We start from the raw sequence: 14,815 nt of genomic DNA on the forward strand, positions 1-14,815 counted from the left end.
GATGTAAGAAGACTGATAAGATTATAGGGCTACTCACTTACCTTACGGAGCTCACTAGTGTATTTTCTGACCTCACTAGTGTACTTTCTAACCTCACGAGTATATTTTCCGACGTTGATAGTGTAGGTCTACTTATTGGTCGCGTTATTAGTAGACCTCCTAGTTTCATTATAAGTAGATGTACCTCTCAGTCTCGTTATTATTGAACAAAATAATATAATATAACCTCGTTATACCGATATCATGTTTGATAATCGCACCAATCATTCTATGTATCATTTCTCGATCGCAATTAGGGAGAAACCCACTAGTTTCTGACTACAAATGTGGTCGGGAAAGCTTCTAGATTGGCCGAATGTCTTGATCACCTATCGACAAACTTTTCTCGAGCTAAGCTAACCGAGAATAATAATAACCTAAACGAATTATTAACCTTAAATAAATGCAATCCGATCATGTTAAGACCATCACGCCATACTCACGTGACCTGTCAGATTTATTTGGTCAAATGTAGAGCGCAAGACCACCGCTCGATCATCGCACCCAAAGATGGTTGCGACGCGTGGATAGCACGCAATGAGTTTGGAGCTTGTTCACTTGCTACCCTCTATAAATAGAGCACTTTACTTAACGTTAGGGGGGGGGGGGAGTTTTTTTGACTTCCAACTAACACCCCTTCAACCGGAGCTTCCCGACACTTTTAATTAATTTTTCAGTCATACTCAACCCGACTCGAAATAATTTGCCTTGTCAAAGACCAATATTTGAAACACCATATTAAGACTGTCAAGATTTAATTAATGATCGAACCTTTAATTAATTTTCAAGTCATATCAATCCGACCCGAAATAATTTTTATTATCAATATTTGAAACTTCACATTAAAACTGCCAGGATTTAGTTATGTATAACTAGATAAAATTTTACATCTGAAAATCAACTGAATTACGCATAAGTAATTTAGGAGTAATAAACAAGAGGCATGTAAGGTACTGTAAAATTTTCCCAATAATGTATCTATATCATGTAAATTTATTTATATTAAAAAATGGTAAAAACTTGTGTGATACTGCCTCATCGTAAGGGTCAAGATGAAAATCTAATACCTATACGCACAAATATAATACTAATTAGGAATAAAGTGTTTATTACTCATATGAAAAAATGTAATACTTTTACGTTTTGATTTTAAAAGATTACATTTTTTTCTCAAAAGTATTATATTTTCCCTTATAAATAACAAACACTTACTAATATTACTTATTTGAGAAAATGTAATACTTTTAATGAAAAATATAATAATTCTACATCAAAATGTAAAAATATTCTATATTTTTTCAAAAGTATTATATTTTCTAGTATTAACATTATAAGTATGACATTTACCTACCAATTCGACCCGTCCACCCTTAAAAAAATTAATTCCTATTCTGAGAAAACAAAGAGGAGATCGCACCCCCAGCAAGTCAGCAACCGTGACGACAAGCATTACCGCCATTACGGAAGCAAGAGAGAGCATCAGCTGATAATGGAGGAGAAAGGCAAAGGGAGTGAGAGATGGACGGCTGCGATCGCGAATTTCTCAGAGATGGCAGGCAATCTTGACTCCCTGCAAAAACTGCTTATCAAGAAAGCGGTCTATGTCGACGAAGACACATACTCAAAAGCCTATCTCATCTCCGAACAAGCCCGAACCATCAAGGTAAACCATACGCCGAGTAATTATCTGGATTTTGATTTGTTTTCTTCAATTTACTGCCTCTATCTCTGAAAATTTTCGATGGAATTGGAATTCATTGATTTTGGTAATTGGGTGCCCGAAAGACTCAAAACTTTTTTTTGCGTTTAGAACCCTTGCAGTCGATAATTTGGAGTTATGAGGTGATGCCGTAAGCTTACAGAACTCAGTTTGATATCCAATTGATATTTTTCATTTCTGAAGCGGACAAGTAACTCAGTTTGATTCCTTACTGTTCCTGCAAAAATTGTTTGTGGGATTTGGACTTGTGATGCTATGGATATTATAAATTGATGCTTGATGTTGGATTATACTTTTTGAATTTAACAACCTTGATAGTTTCTGTGAAGATTAGAAAGATTACATGCCAGTAGTAGTACTTAACCATTGGGATCCATACAATCTAAGAAATCTAGACAAGATGATTGAAGTGATCAGCAAAACAAGTTGCTTATTCTTGATTTTAAACTTGGCTTACAACAAAGATGAGATCAAGAATCATTGATGGGGAGAGAGTGTAGTCACTGAATAAACCCCATTGTGTGACCCTAGCTGGCAAAGGACCACAAGGAGGTAAACTATCCTAGGTTGCCCATAGCTGATTGGCTCAAACCAAGAATGCCAATAAGCATAGTGGAAGAAAGAATAATAGGTAGAAATGTGTAATTGTGCATTGTGTTCGTCCAGCCTATTGTGTGTCTGCATTACCTATATTAGCATATGTGATAAGATTAGTAAAGGTACCAGTTTCAGAATATCTAGTTGAAAATAATACATTATGCAGTGTTTACTGTTTGACCGAACGCCACTTAGTAGATGGATTGTTTAAAAGGAGTACTGCTTCTATAATGGCAGGTTCTTGAGCAGAGAGTTGAGACTTTAGAACGGGAACTAGATTCTGCCATTTCAGCTGCTGCTCGTGCACGGACAGAGAAACGACAAGCAGAGGCAGCTCAGAAGGCTGCAGAACTACAGGCACAAGAGATCACAAAAGAGCTTGAAAATACCACAAGTGCGTTTTTCTTTTCTCTGCATACCACATGACTAGAAAACTCTTTATGAAAGTTTTTATCTTGGAGCTTTGGATTGTCTTCTTGGCTCTTTATGCAACAATTTGTGTTTTTGTTTTGTTGTTTCATCTTTCATTATTTATTTCTTTTAGAACAGAATTTTTGCTTGACTGTCTACTAGAGAGTGCAAATAGATGTGTTGGTGTCAGATGAAATCTTGAATAGGTTAGGCCAGTTCCAATGGAAGCTTCTGTTTAAAACTTGATATAGTAATTTCTTCATGAGAGTAATTAATAAGTATATGGTGTTCTTGCATTTCAAGTGATGATGTATGGCAGTTGTCACATGGTTTATGGAAGAATGGGAAATATCGGGTTGAACAGTTCTAGTGCTTGCCCAAAATTGCTGTATTCACGTGAGTCGTTTCATTATTGTTTGATCTTGCAGAAGTTTTTGCACTGCACATGGAAGAGTTACGTGCAAAGCAGGACGAGATTGCAAAGCGTGATAAAGAAATCAAACTCCTCGAGGCCATAATTCAGACTCTCGGGGGCAGGGATTCACACTCCATAGATGATTAGAATTGGTTTTCCCCTATAACATAACATCATGTATCTTCCCATTATTGTGTATTGCAAAGATTCTTTCAAAGCTGATTCTTTTCTGTAATACTCAATAGTCCTTGCCTTCCTTCTTGCACCTTTTTCATGATGATCCTTTTGCCAGGTAAGAGGGAACTTACAAGACCATTGCTGTTTCAGAAGCATTTTTTCAGATACAAAACTAAAAGAGCAACATTTAATTAATAGGCACATCTGGATTTCTATAACTGAGTGGCAAATGTGTCTTAGGATTTTATGATTCAACAGGGGGGCTCAGCCCTCAGATCCCAATTGATAATACTATGTTCTCACATGATGCAGATGGCTTCTTCAATAATTCACCACTAGCCGCAGTTCACCTATTGATGAACATAAAACAGTATGATAAGGAAAAAATCTTAAGGTAAGCATATTAAGAAATAAGAACAATGATAACTTCATATTTGGTAATTGGTATTATAAGACTGTTCTAGTATGACAAGGATATATACCATGATGGAAGATGGTTGCTTATTGTGAGAAATTCTCCGCCTTCATGATGGAATTTATCCTTCAGTAGGAGCTCCCTGACCTGCCAATTATGCACCAAACTCTCTATAAGTAACATGAAAGCCTGAGCTAGTTTTTCAATTCACCATTACGATTAAAAGGACTAGTGGACTGGACTGGACTGGATGTTCACTTTGAACCCTAGTGAGAAACTTGATGGATGTAGTGTTGTAGTGAAGAACAAAGATCCACAAAGGGGCCTGTGCTTCCTAGTTTGATATTAATATTCAAAAGCATCATCCCTTGGCACCCAAAAGTGGGAGAGAGGTTATAGAGACCTCTAATACTTTCTCCACAAACACAAATAAACCTATACCATTCCAACACTAGTATAATTAAGTTGGTGTGATTTTAACTGCCTGCTAGTTTCGAGTGTATAAACTATACTTCCACTGAAATGCTTCAAAAGATTGCCTTTTTGAGACGATAACAGCAATGATGGCACTGAAGTAACTAGTAAGAATCAAATGGATTGGATTGCACACAAGAGGCAAGGGATATGTGCAACTGGAAACACATAAAAAAAAAGACCCCAATGCAAATAGAGTATGAAGGAATGTAAACCTTGGAAATCAGATTTGAATCCACAACTAGTCAAATGCTTTGCAAGTTCCTCTCCTAATTGCTTTTGCCAGCCTGCCACAGCCTTGGCTTCAGATACAGGCAATATGGTTGCTGTCCCCGTTGTAAGATCAACAGTAGCTGAAGAAACCTGTGGCTGTTTATAAGCACAACATATAATGAATAATCGACTCAGTAACAAGTGAAGAAGACTTTCTAACATAGCTTGCTTTCTCCCCAATCTCTGTTCTGCATTGAATTTAAGAGTATTTATGCATCCAAAAAATCTCATAATTGTATATATAACATTATTGTGTTTTGCCGATTCTTGAGAATCAATCTAGCTATTTAGCAGTGCTTAATAGTATTAACATCTGACACTTTCATTTGTCTCAAAACATCTCAGTAAATAGCAAATTAAACATTAAAAAGAGTGATTTACTTTAACCCCTTAAAGCGCAGTGACATTAGGATTAGGGCATTCAAATGAGCAAGACAATATAACACAACTCGGAATCCTTATATCTCTATGGCTGATTCAATTAGTTCAGATTTCAACAACTAAGGAAAGAAATGCAGTTTCATCAATTCACCACGCGCGCACTTACTTGATTTTCTAAAATCTTCTTCACGCTGGAGGTGCAACCCCCACACATCATCCCCTGCAAACATCACCAGCAAATTTTCTAAACTTTCATAAAATTGTATAAAATATACATCATACAAATACAGAGATGCCTGGAAAGAAGCTAACATACATCAACGTGAAGAACAATGACATCAGCGGATACATCATCACTAACTCCCCCTCCTGTGGCAGAGCTGGAGACAATTCGCCGCGGCTCCTTCCGAACCGGCTGCCAGCAGAGCGCTCCCGAGTTACCGGTACTAGAAACCGAGCCGAGGCGGGTCAGATCCCCGAATTCTCTCCGGAGCCTGGCCCGAGCGAGTCGACGGGGTAAAACAATGTGAATAGACGAAGGAGCGAAGGAACGGCACTGGAAGTGAGAAATGAAAGAGGTGGTGTTTATGGATTTGGGTAGTGTAAGGAGAGAGTTTGCTGTGGAAGCTGCTAACAAGGTTGACTCCATTGTAGAGCAAGAAAACACGATTACACGAATCCTATTGCTGAAGCAGTGAGCAATTCATAAATCATAACTCTCTATATATGTATTACTACTCTGCTCGTAGCTGCAGATTTATGATTTATCTGGTCTTTGGGCCTGGGCTCGTACTGTTTAAGCTGGACCGTTTAGGTAGACATGAACCATGGGCCAAGCTGATTGTTTTTATTTTCTTTTTAATCAATTATGGAGTAACAACCATTTTTATTTTTTTTTTTTCAATCTAGAAGAAGGAAAAACTCAAAGCCAGAAGAACTATTAAGTCTTTACAACGATGGAATTCCCAGCTGATCATCCTATAAAATACACATAATTCCACGAGATGTTCCTCCATATCTTCTTACTATTCAAGTATTCAGTTGTTTTTATGTCATGTTAGTTCTGATGGCGATAAACATACTTGATTTTACTTACAGAGTAAGAACACATTTAATCTATATCCTTGTGTTATAGACACTATCATCTTTAGTAATTCGAATTGCAAGCCATTGGACTCTATTTTTTGTGTAATAAAATTATAAAAGTCAGTGGTCTACATTTATTTATTTACCATAAGTTTAGAGTTTGAACAAGAAACAGGTAACACATATCTCTAAAAACATTACAGAGTAAAACTCTGGTCCTCAATCAGACCATGACAAAGTACATGTATAGTATTATAATGGGCATAAATTGGTAATCATTGGATGCAACCTGATGTTAGTGGTACCCAATAGGAGCAGGTGCTTCCTTCAATTCCTTGCCCTGATAACGTATATCCTGCATATTCAAGATTTCAATGATTAAAACTTTAATAATCCTTATACCCTTACCACTGCATCAAAACACTTCTAGTAAATGTCATTATATTTTTTTAAAGGAAAGGTGTTGGACTTGAGACAAGTCCCATCTTGTTAGCATCAAGCCATTAAGCACTTATTATTATGTCAAAACTGTAACTTGCAACTTTATTTAGACATAGTGCTGAACTTGATCCTTTCACCGACCTCCGCCAATAATCCCCTAGTCACCCATTGCTGGATTTGGCCGGTTAGTGGCCTCCGCCCAACAATCATTATCATCCTGAATGACTACATAAGCAAAATCCAGACAGTAGCAGAGAGATGAAATCATGCTTACAGAAGCAAAATGGTTGACATCTCGATGATGGGCTTCATCTGCACGAATGACTGTAATGACATCCTTGAGCCTTGCGTCCTTCGGCAGTCTCCAATAGTCTATGGCAATGGCAGGGGCCGGAACGTTTTCAATCTTGCCGCTGTTAATGTCATTCAGAAACTCGGTGTATGAATGTACGGCTTCCTCCTCTAGATATCCCACGATTCTGTGTGCGAGCTTGGAAGAACACAGGTAAATGACGAAGAAACAGTTGAAGAACACCCCTTGCACCACAAGAACCAGTAGCCTTTCGTACCACTTTGGCTTCACAAGCTCCACCATGGTCATCAGGTGCATCCTCTCGTTCTCTGCTTCGTCGAGTAATGCTTTGATCCAGCCGCCGCTGTGTTCGAACTTGCGGAGAGATCTCAGATGCAGAAGCATCCCTCCCACCATTCCAGGAACTGCTGCCACCGTCTCCAGCATCATAGCACGACACCCGTATCGCCTCTGCACCATGTATATGTATATGATGGGTATGTAATTCACTCCTAACGAAGATAATGGGAAAATGATGAAAAAAGATGTATTATTGGTAAAATAGTATACTTACCATATTCAAGTTTTGGCCTATTTTCTAATACTATTACTATACTTAGTACTTGTTCACGGCCAGTCTACCATTTTACCAGTAAATTGCACTTCCATTATCCTAATATGACCATTGTTTTTTTTGGTGAACCCTTATATGACCATTATAGTTATCAATAAGACATGTCTTGATATTCTTACAATGTCCTCTGTGGCTCTGAGTCTCTGACTCCTCTCTCACTGCTAGGTTGGATCATAGGGCAAATTATACTATGGACTATGGTCTACTACATAATTTTTGTATCATGATTCACAATGCAATATGAACTTTGATCCATGGTATAACAATTGGGGTCATAGGGAACGTTATACTGTGAGCACGTGCCCACCTTGCAAGGTGGGCACGGTTCCATATCCATAATTTCTATACTGTAGATTCATAATTTTTATACTGTAAATTCATAAAATTTATACTTAGATTCATAATTTCTAAACCGTAGATTCATAATTTAAATACAATAGATTCATAATTTAAATACAATAGATTCATAATTTATATACTGCAGATTCATAATTTCTGTACTGTAAATTCATAATTTCTAAACTGTATAGTTATCAATTATGAACATATAGTTCTCTGATTTGTGAAAATAGAGTTCAACAATTGGAGTCTAAAGTATAATTTTATGAATCTACAGTATAGAAATTATGGATCTACAGTATATAAATTATGAATATGAAACTGAGCCCACCTTGCAATGTGGGCACATGCTCACAACATAATTTGCCGGGTCATAGAAGCTAGGCCGATACCACTTTTGGGTCGAGTCTCGTACTCTCATGGGCTATTAAATGAAAACTATCCCAACATGATCTTATAATTATCAATGAGGCATGTTATGATATTCTTAAAAATAGACTACATTGTCATTGAACTATTAAGACGCATTCCATTATCTCAAAATTATCTTATAATTATCAAATGAAGTGTGTCATTATATTCTTGCAATGTCCTCCATCATTGATTAATTGCTAGGTTGTGTCGTCGAAGCTAGGTCGAGACCACCTTCGCGGTCAAATCTTGTGGGCTATTGAATAAGAACTAACTCAAAGTATCCCGTTTAGAATTGAAAATAAGCTATGGATCAGACTAAAGTATGTGCTTGGATTGGACTTAAAAATTTATGTAGGCTAATCCGGATCCATGGCAGGAATCACACCATATTCTGATGTTAAGATAAATGTGCAAAGAATGCAGAGACAATGGAACAGAATAATCAGACCTGGAAGAAGATATCAGTTGGAATTCTAAGAATTTTCACCGTCCTGAAAGCAAATTTGTCCATGAATGTCTTTGGTACATGGTGCTTGGTTAGATCTATCGACACGTCTGCCCGATATGCCTCCCATGGCTGTAAGATGGAAAAGCATCAAAATCAATACACAGAGAGACTTTAGAGGAACAACTACCATACAACCGATCTGATAATCTCTTTCGCCTTCTACATGGAGACTGAAAGTTCGAATCTCACAAATAAAGCTTCAACTTCAGACATTGCAGTTCATCCGTATAATGTATACGGCCAGTTCAAAAGGAAGAAGACGACTATGAATCTACTCAAGCATGATTTCCCAAGTACTAGCACAAAAACACAGATATATCAGATGCATACATCTGCTTAATTTGTAATTGGAGTGAACATGATCATATATATGTTACCATGAAACAATTCCACGGCCACACGCTACCGTCTTCTTTCGTGATCTGCGGTCGCATGATGCCCCAATAGCTTGAAACCTCCAACTCACCATTCCCCTCCTTCTTCTCCTTCACATCGCCGCCCTGCTTCTTATCCTTGTCTTTCTCCACCCCTGCGGTCGTCGTCGAGCTCATCATTCTTCTGCTCTCCCAACGACAACAGAACGCCGTCATAGTCATTGCCGGCTCATCCAGCGACCTCAGCGCCGGCGCCTTCACAACAAAAGTCAACGATTCCGAAAGTGACGAGACGTACCGGCTAGCACTACCGCCGGCGATCAGCCGCCTCATCACAGCCCTAACTAGCAACTGATTCATGTTAGCAACAAAATTTCGCTGAGAGTTTAATTATTGAATTCAAGCATCAAATTCACTCATCAGCGTGCTAGAAACTTGGAAGTTTGTTCAGAAGAAGAGCAGTTAAGAAGATACTCGAGGGATGGAGAAATGATTCGCTACAAACTCATCCGCAGTCCTAACGCTTTAAGATATTGTACCTAGAACGAAAGTATAGTTCGTCGGAAAGGTACAATCGAGTAATGCGAGATGGAGCAGTTGAATTTGATTATTTTTTTATTGTTTAGTGCAGTAATATAATAAATCTTTGGCTGTGAAAAGACCAACGACCATTGGAGTCAAGAAGATTGCATTGTCGGGAATGTTAAGTGACGAAAATGGCCATAATCATTGTTTTAATTTCGAGTTAATTACCGTTTTGGTCCTTCCACTATGGCAAAAGTATTAAATTGATTCTCGACTGTCATTTTTCGTCAATTAAGTCCTCAAGTATTGATTTTGTGTCCGATTTGATCCTCCGCCAGTTTAAGTGTTAATTGACCGTCTCTTTTAAGGACAAAATAGAACTTTCACTCTTCGACGACGGAAGAAGAAGAATCTCAGTCACTATGGCAGTCATCGGGAACAATCGGCGGCAACCGGGGATGGTGGCAAGAAGGGATCGTAGCGTCGGCGTTGTTTGTGGCCGAAGCTGCCTGGGTCCACGAATGGTTAAATTTGAAAGTCGAAGGACCACAAATGGTCAATTTAAATGTTTATGACTGAACATGACAAAATCATTATACTCGGAGGAACTCAAATAGTAATAACTCCATTGAATAACTAAAAAAATTAATCTATATCATAAACAATTAAGAGATTAATCTACATTACATTTATAACTAAAAATCTCAAGTGTCAGTTATCCAATATGTAATAGTTAACTTCTCTACTTTTATAGCAATGAAGTGTTTGGTAAATAGTTATTAGTGAGTTTTACTAGTTGATAACATTAGTTGATTGTAGAAAAATGTTTGGTAAATTAGCTGTTAGATGATTACATGTAAAATGACTTTCTCAAAAAAAAAAAAAAAACTAATCGAAAAAAATATTTTGAGTAGCTTTTTAAAATGTAGCATTTTGGAGCAATAATTTGTTACAAAAAACTAATTAATCAAACACTCATATTAGCTATTTAACAAAGTCAAACAATTAATAGTGGTCAAACAAACTAAATTTAGCTAATAAACTAACTATGTTACTAAACATGACCATTACCTAATTATGTGTCAACAACATGATTTACAATCTTCCTTCTAGTTTCTAACATGTGAAAATGATAAATCTTAAAAATGTTTAGTTGTTTACAATTTTTTTTTACAATACACATTTTTAAGTAGTGGTTGTGTGGCTCCCTCATCATTAAAAAAAATATATATATGATGTATTAAACATATACAATCAAATTGTATGTCAGTGGCTCCACAAATTAGAGGTTATAGATTTGAATCCCAGTGAAGACACTGACTCTTTGTGCTTCAATAGATTGAAAAAATAGGTCTGACAATATGCTATATTGTATTAGCGTTAATAGTTCTAAAAGAAATTATATACAATCAAATTAGAAAATCTCTATACCGTTTTATTGTTTAATTTTTTTTGAAACATTTTATTGTTTAACTTAATGATGCCGTGTTTTAAAATTTGTCTTCATTTTTAGTAATATAATAACATGACTTAATCAATTATTAACATGTAATTAAATAGTATACGTAGTGTATCAAATGGAAATAAGAAATTCAGCAGCACAAAGCAAATTCAGCTTTGAAGATCTGATTATAATATAGGTGGTTACTTCCTCAAAAATACATCGGAGTAAAACATGATTTCTATATTAGAAGATTACGAATTTAATTATTATCAATATTCGTTTAATAAGATTTTTATAATATAATTTACTTTTATTAACATCCTTTCAGTCAAATTCGTCACATAGACTTATAATTCTTTTTACTCTTTAATGTGTAGTTTATAAGTTAGTACACATTTTTTTTATAGTAATCGTGAATTCTCTCACATAGTAAATTATTTTAATTTCTAAAAATATTTCTTTAATTACAATCAAGTGGCCTAGATCTATGCAAGGGATTAGCTATAAATACATGTTTGACTTGAACGCTGGGACGGCGCCTTGAATTTCCTTCCTTTCGGCAGTAATTGCCTATAGATTGTCCAATTAAATGTTTTTTTTTTTTTTTAAATTAATCGTTAATTAGCATTATTCAATTAATTTGATTAATAATCGAATTAAGTTAGTTTTTACATCGAGTTTTGTAGTAAAAGTTTCGGGTATTTATCATGAATTATTGTTTTGGGAGTTTTTTTTTTTTTTTTTTTTTTTTTTGTTATTGTTGATAGTAATTCTCGAGAGTAACATGGTGTTTGGTTGGGGGGTGAGAATAAAGTATGAATCCAAATTACATTGTTTGTTAATAATGAATAAAATTATTGAGAATGAAAATGACAAAAATTGTATAAAGACTAAAATATCTTTGTGTAGTAGTAGTAGTAATAATAATAATAATAATAATAATAATAATAATAATAATAATAATAATAATAATAATAATAATAAATTCGGTAAGAATAAATTATGAATTCAAATTACATTGTTTGTTAATAATGAATAGAAGAAGAAGAAGGAGGAGGAGGAGGAGGATTCACAGTATGGTATTTTTAGAAAAATGTATTTTTCGATGACAAATAAGATACTTCTTTTTTTTTCTTTTGTTCTTTTTTTTTTTTCCCCTCCTTTTTTTTTTTTCTTTTGCTCTATAATTATAGTAGATGGTTCACAGTATGGTGACTCCTTGAGCATTTCAACTGTGTTGCAAAATGATTTCTCCGTACCCAGAGGCCCTCACATACTTTGTATCCCCATTGACGAAGGATAATTTGGAGTCGAGTTGAAGGAGATGAAGACAAGATGCGTGTGAAGGAGATGGTGCAATCAACTGATGTAGCAAAATAGTGATAGTGTGAGTGTATGGGTATACAATAATGTCGTCCTTAGGGGATTGGAGGTTATGACACGTGATATGCAAAAACAAGCAAGTAGACAAAAAATCAACAACAAGCGAAGCGATCCATAACGAGGTTAAGGCAAGAGTAACTAAACAAAATAGCACAAGCACATATTACATGATAAAAAAAAAAAAAAAAAAAAAAAAAAAAAAAAAAAAAAAAAAAAAAACAAGACTCAAGCTATAAAACATTATTATCTACTAGATGTTTCAATATGCACGTATGTATTATAGTCTTCAGCCACTCCCATGAGCAAATAAATAAGGATTAGAACAATGAATTGTCTCACTATCGTGACGTATCAATTCCAAGTTCATTAAGCACACAAAGAATCTAAAGCCCAAAATTTCTCAAAATTTTCATAGTAACAAACCAGGTTAGTTTATGCAAAGGGGTGGCTTAAATCATTGACCAAATTCTCATGGTAGCTAAGAATTCTCCAAAAACATGAAAATAAATGGGTACCTCAAACATTAACAATATAAAAACAGAACACCCTCATAAACACACGAACTCTAGGTCAGAGTTCTATCCATTATGCACAAATCACAAATAACGCCTCAAGATAGACAATACAAACTTAGTTCAAGCTTATAAACTAACTACTCATTAAATAATATAAATAAAATACAAAAACACAAAGTAATAAACATAAATCTTACAAAAGAAAGAAAGAGGGATATAAAAGGAACTTATCTATTCTATATTTCCATTGTGAAAATAAAAATAAAGAGAAGTCTAAGATTTTTTTTTGAAATGATATACTAATTAAGTGAATGAAGCATTATTTTGTATTTAACGTAAATGTTATTAATATAATTTATCTGTTATGTATAATAGTATAAGTCATTAATTTGTGAGCTATTACATTAAAAATAAATTAAAAAAATAAAGTAAAGGTTGCGGTAAGCTGGTAGTAATGATAAATTGAAAGTAGGGGTGTGCAAGTTGACAAAAGTTTCAGTAGTTGACCCAGAAAGAGAGATGATGCATCTTTGGGGAAATTTCAATGTCCTTGTCGTCAATTATGTCTTGCTTTAGTACGGAGTAATACAATTTAATACGGAGTAACTCCAATCACAATATTTTAAAATTTTCACTTTTTGTTTTTTTACCATTTTTTTTTTTGTTTGTAATATCTTAATTCAGATTTAGTTTAAATCGTATATATTGAATCTGATTTAGTATATTATATTATCTTGATGATCTCAACTATATTTACGGTCAACTGTTGTGTTATCATTTTTTTTCATACAACATTTAATGTCTTAACTTGTGTTTGACTCTTGCGGCATTTATAGAATACCAATTGTTCGAAATTGTTGAGTTCACATTTTTACTTCTTTTACTTCAAAATAAATAATTATATTTAACTATAATATATGGAAACTCAGCATGTTTGAATAATTAATAAGCAGATTATTAGTATTGATGAGATTATTTCTCGATAATTGTGCATATAAGATGGTCGATAACATACCATCTGTATGAGATGAGCCCGATCTGACCTGCACCGACCTCGTAATTACACTTCCCCGCTCGAGCTTTGCCAAGGGTAGTGTGCCCAAGATCATCATGATATTTGCACTCTGACCTATTCAGGTTGGGACTGACCTATCGATATAATTCTAGTAGCATTGTGTAAGGCCTTTAGGAATATCTAAGCACATGGGCAAGCCCCCTTGGGCCCCGACCTGAACCCAAGCATGTGTTCCACGTGTCGTACATATCGCGAACTCGGAACATGTTCCTTCTTCTTTCCTATAAATACCACATTTATTGCTGGAGAGGGGACCTTTTGACTATTTCTACACGCACAACGCTAGCTCGGTAACCTATGACCCACTGTCAAGTCCTCCAAGCTCTAACACTTAAACCAACAGGCAGACTAGGTTAAGGATATGGACCCAGCATCGACCCTATAACTATATTCGTAGTTTTTACTGTCAGGATATACTACACCAAGTATAATTAAAAAAAAAAATACATTAAAAATCATTAAAAATTATCACATTTTTTGAGAATCAAACATCACGTGTGGAACTCGTTTCACCTTCTTTGTTTTTTTTTTTTTTTTTTGTTAGATAATCAGGGAAATTGCAGCCAGTACTCAAACATATGTATCGAATAAATGCTATTATTATATAATAATTAGTAAATTAGTAAATCACATATTAAAAGGTAAAGTGTAAAAGATGGTCCCGTGTATAAACTCAACTAAAAAAATATTAATAATAATTAGATTCATAATTTTTAAATACGAGAATGATGCTCCACACACGTAAAAGCACTTGATTTCAATTTTGGGATAATGAGTGGGGAAAGGGGAAAAAGGGAAATGGAAAAAACACTGAAACGCAACAGCTGTAACATACATATGAATAGTGGCTCTGACTGGTATGAGCAGAATAGAATTAAAAAAG

The 14,815-nt window shown here is 35.1% G+C and overlaps 3 protein-coding genes across 6 annotated transcripts; 1 reads left to right on the forward strand and 2 right to left on the reverse strand.

The window, feature by feature from the left end:
• Positions 1 to 1,413: 1,413 nt before the first annotated feature.
• LOC109165692 lies at positions 1,414 to 3,441 on the forward strand. The gene is made up of 3 exons (XM_019314566.1): positions 1,414 to 1,702; positions 2,594 to 2,750; positions 3,196 to 3,441. Exons 1-3 carry the CDS (start codon positions 1,529 to 1,531, stop codon positions 3,327 to 3,329), a joined length of 465 nt encoding a protein of 154 aa, XP_019170111.1. The 5' UTR covers positions 1,414 to 1,528; the 3' UTR covers positions 3,330 to 3,441.
• Positions 3,377 to 5,642, reverse strand: LOC109165690 (copper-transporting ATPase PAA2, chloroplastic-like). Of its 4 annotated transcripts, none has more exons than XM_019314564.1 (5): positions 5,219 to 5,641; positions 5,069 to 5,122; positions 4,464 to 4,617; positions 3,842 to 3,921; positions 3,377 to 3,500 (listed from the first exon to the last, which is right to left on the reverse strand). In XM_019314564.1, exons 1-4 carry the CDS (start codon positions 5,549 to 5,551, stop codon positions 3,896 to 3,898), a joined length of 567 nt encoding a protein of 188 aa, XP_019170109.1. In that variant the 5' UTR covers positions 5,552 to 5,641; the 3' UTR covers positions 3,377 to 3,500; positions 3,842 to 3,895. The 4 variants fall into 4 exon arrangements, with proteins under 4 accessions (XP_019170109.1, XP_019170110.1, XP_019170107.1 ...); XM_019314565.1 differs by having other exon boundaries at positions 3,390 to 3,709; positions 4,464 to 4,611; positions 5,219 to 5,642; XM_019314562.1 differs by having other exon boundaries at positions 3,390 to 3,709.
• Positions 5,643 to 6,094: 452 nt separating this feature from the next.
• LOC109165689 (ubiquinol oxidase, mitochondrial) lies at positions 6,095 to 9,579 on the reverse strand. The gene is made up of 4 exons (XM_019314561.1): positions 8,994 to 9,579; positions 8,557 to 8,685; positions 6,704 to 7,192; positions 6,095 to 6,343 (listed from the first exon to the last, which is right to left on the reverse strand). Exons 1-4 carry the CDS (start codon positions 9,348 to 9,350, stop codon positions 6,284 to 6,286), a joined length of 1,035 nt encoding a protein of 344 aa, XP_019170106.1. The 5' UTR covers positions 9,351 to 9,579; the 3' UTR covers positions 6,095 to 6,283.
• Positions 9,580 to 14,815: the final 5,236 nt, after the last annotated feature.

Source organism: Ipomoea nil, unplaced genomic scaffold (genome assembly GCF_001879475.1).
Source record: "Ipomoea nil cultivar Tokyo-kokei standard unplaced genomic scaffold, Asagao_1.1 scaffold3069, whole genome shotgun sequence".
NCBI classification, from domain to species: domain Eukaryota; kingdom Viridiplantae; phylum Streptophyta; class Magnoliopsida; order Solanales; family Convolvulaceae; genus Ipomoea; species Ipomoea nil.

Bases quoted from the DNA above. Each gene is read 5' to 3' on its own strand.
- LOC109165690 (XM_019314564.1), bottom strand. From the start codon at position 5,551: ATGGAGTCAACCTTGTTAGCAGCTTCCACAGCAAACTCTCTCCTTACA. The intron at 4,618-5,068 runs GTAAGTGCGCGC...GCTTATAAACAG, and splicing joins AGAAGATTTTAGAAAATCAA to CCACAGGTTTCTTCAGCTAC. The intron at 3,922-4,463 runs GTTTACATTCCT...CATAATTGGCAG, and splicing joins ATTCAAATCTGATTTCCAAG to GTCAGGGAGCTCCTACTGAA.
- LOC109165689 (XM_019314561.1), bottom strand. From the start codon at position 9,350: ATGAATCAGTTGCTAGTTAGGGCTGTGATGAGGCGGCTGATCGCCGGC. The intron at 7,193-8,556 runs GTCTGATTATTC...TACATGGTGCAG, and splicing joins CAACTGATATCTTCTTCCAG to AGGCGATACGGGTGTCGTGC. The intron at 6,344-6,703 runs GTAAGCATGATT...TTGAATATGCAG, and splicing joins ATGTCAACCATTTTGCTTCT to GATATACGTTATCAGGGCAA.
- LOC109165692 (XM_019314566.1), top strand. From the start codon at position 1,529: ATGGAGGAGAAAGGCAAAGGGAGTGAGAGATGGACGGCTGCGATCGCG. The intron at 1,703-2,593 runs GTAAACCATACG...CTATAATGGCAG, and splicing joins AACAAGCCCGAACCATCAAG to GTTCTTGAGCAGAGAGTTGA. The intron at 2,751-3,195 runs GTGCGTTTTTCT...TTGATCTTGCAG, and splicing joins AGAGCTTGAAAATACCACAA to AAGTTTTTGCACTGCACATG.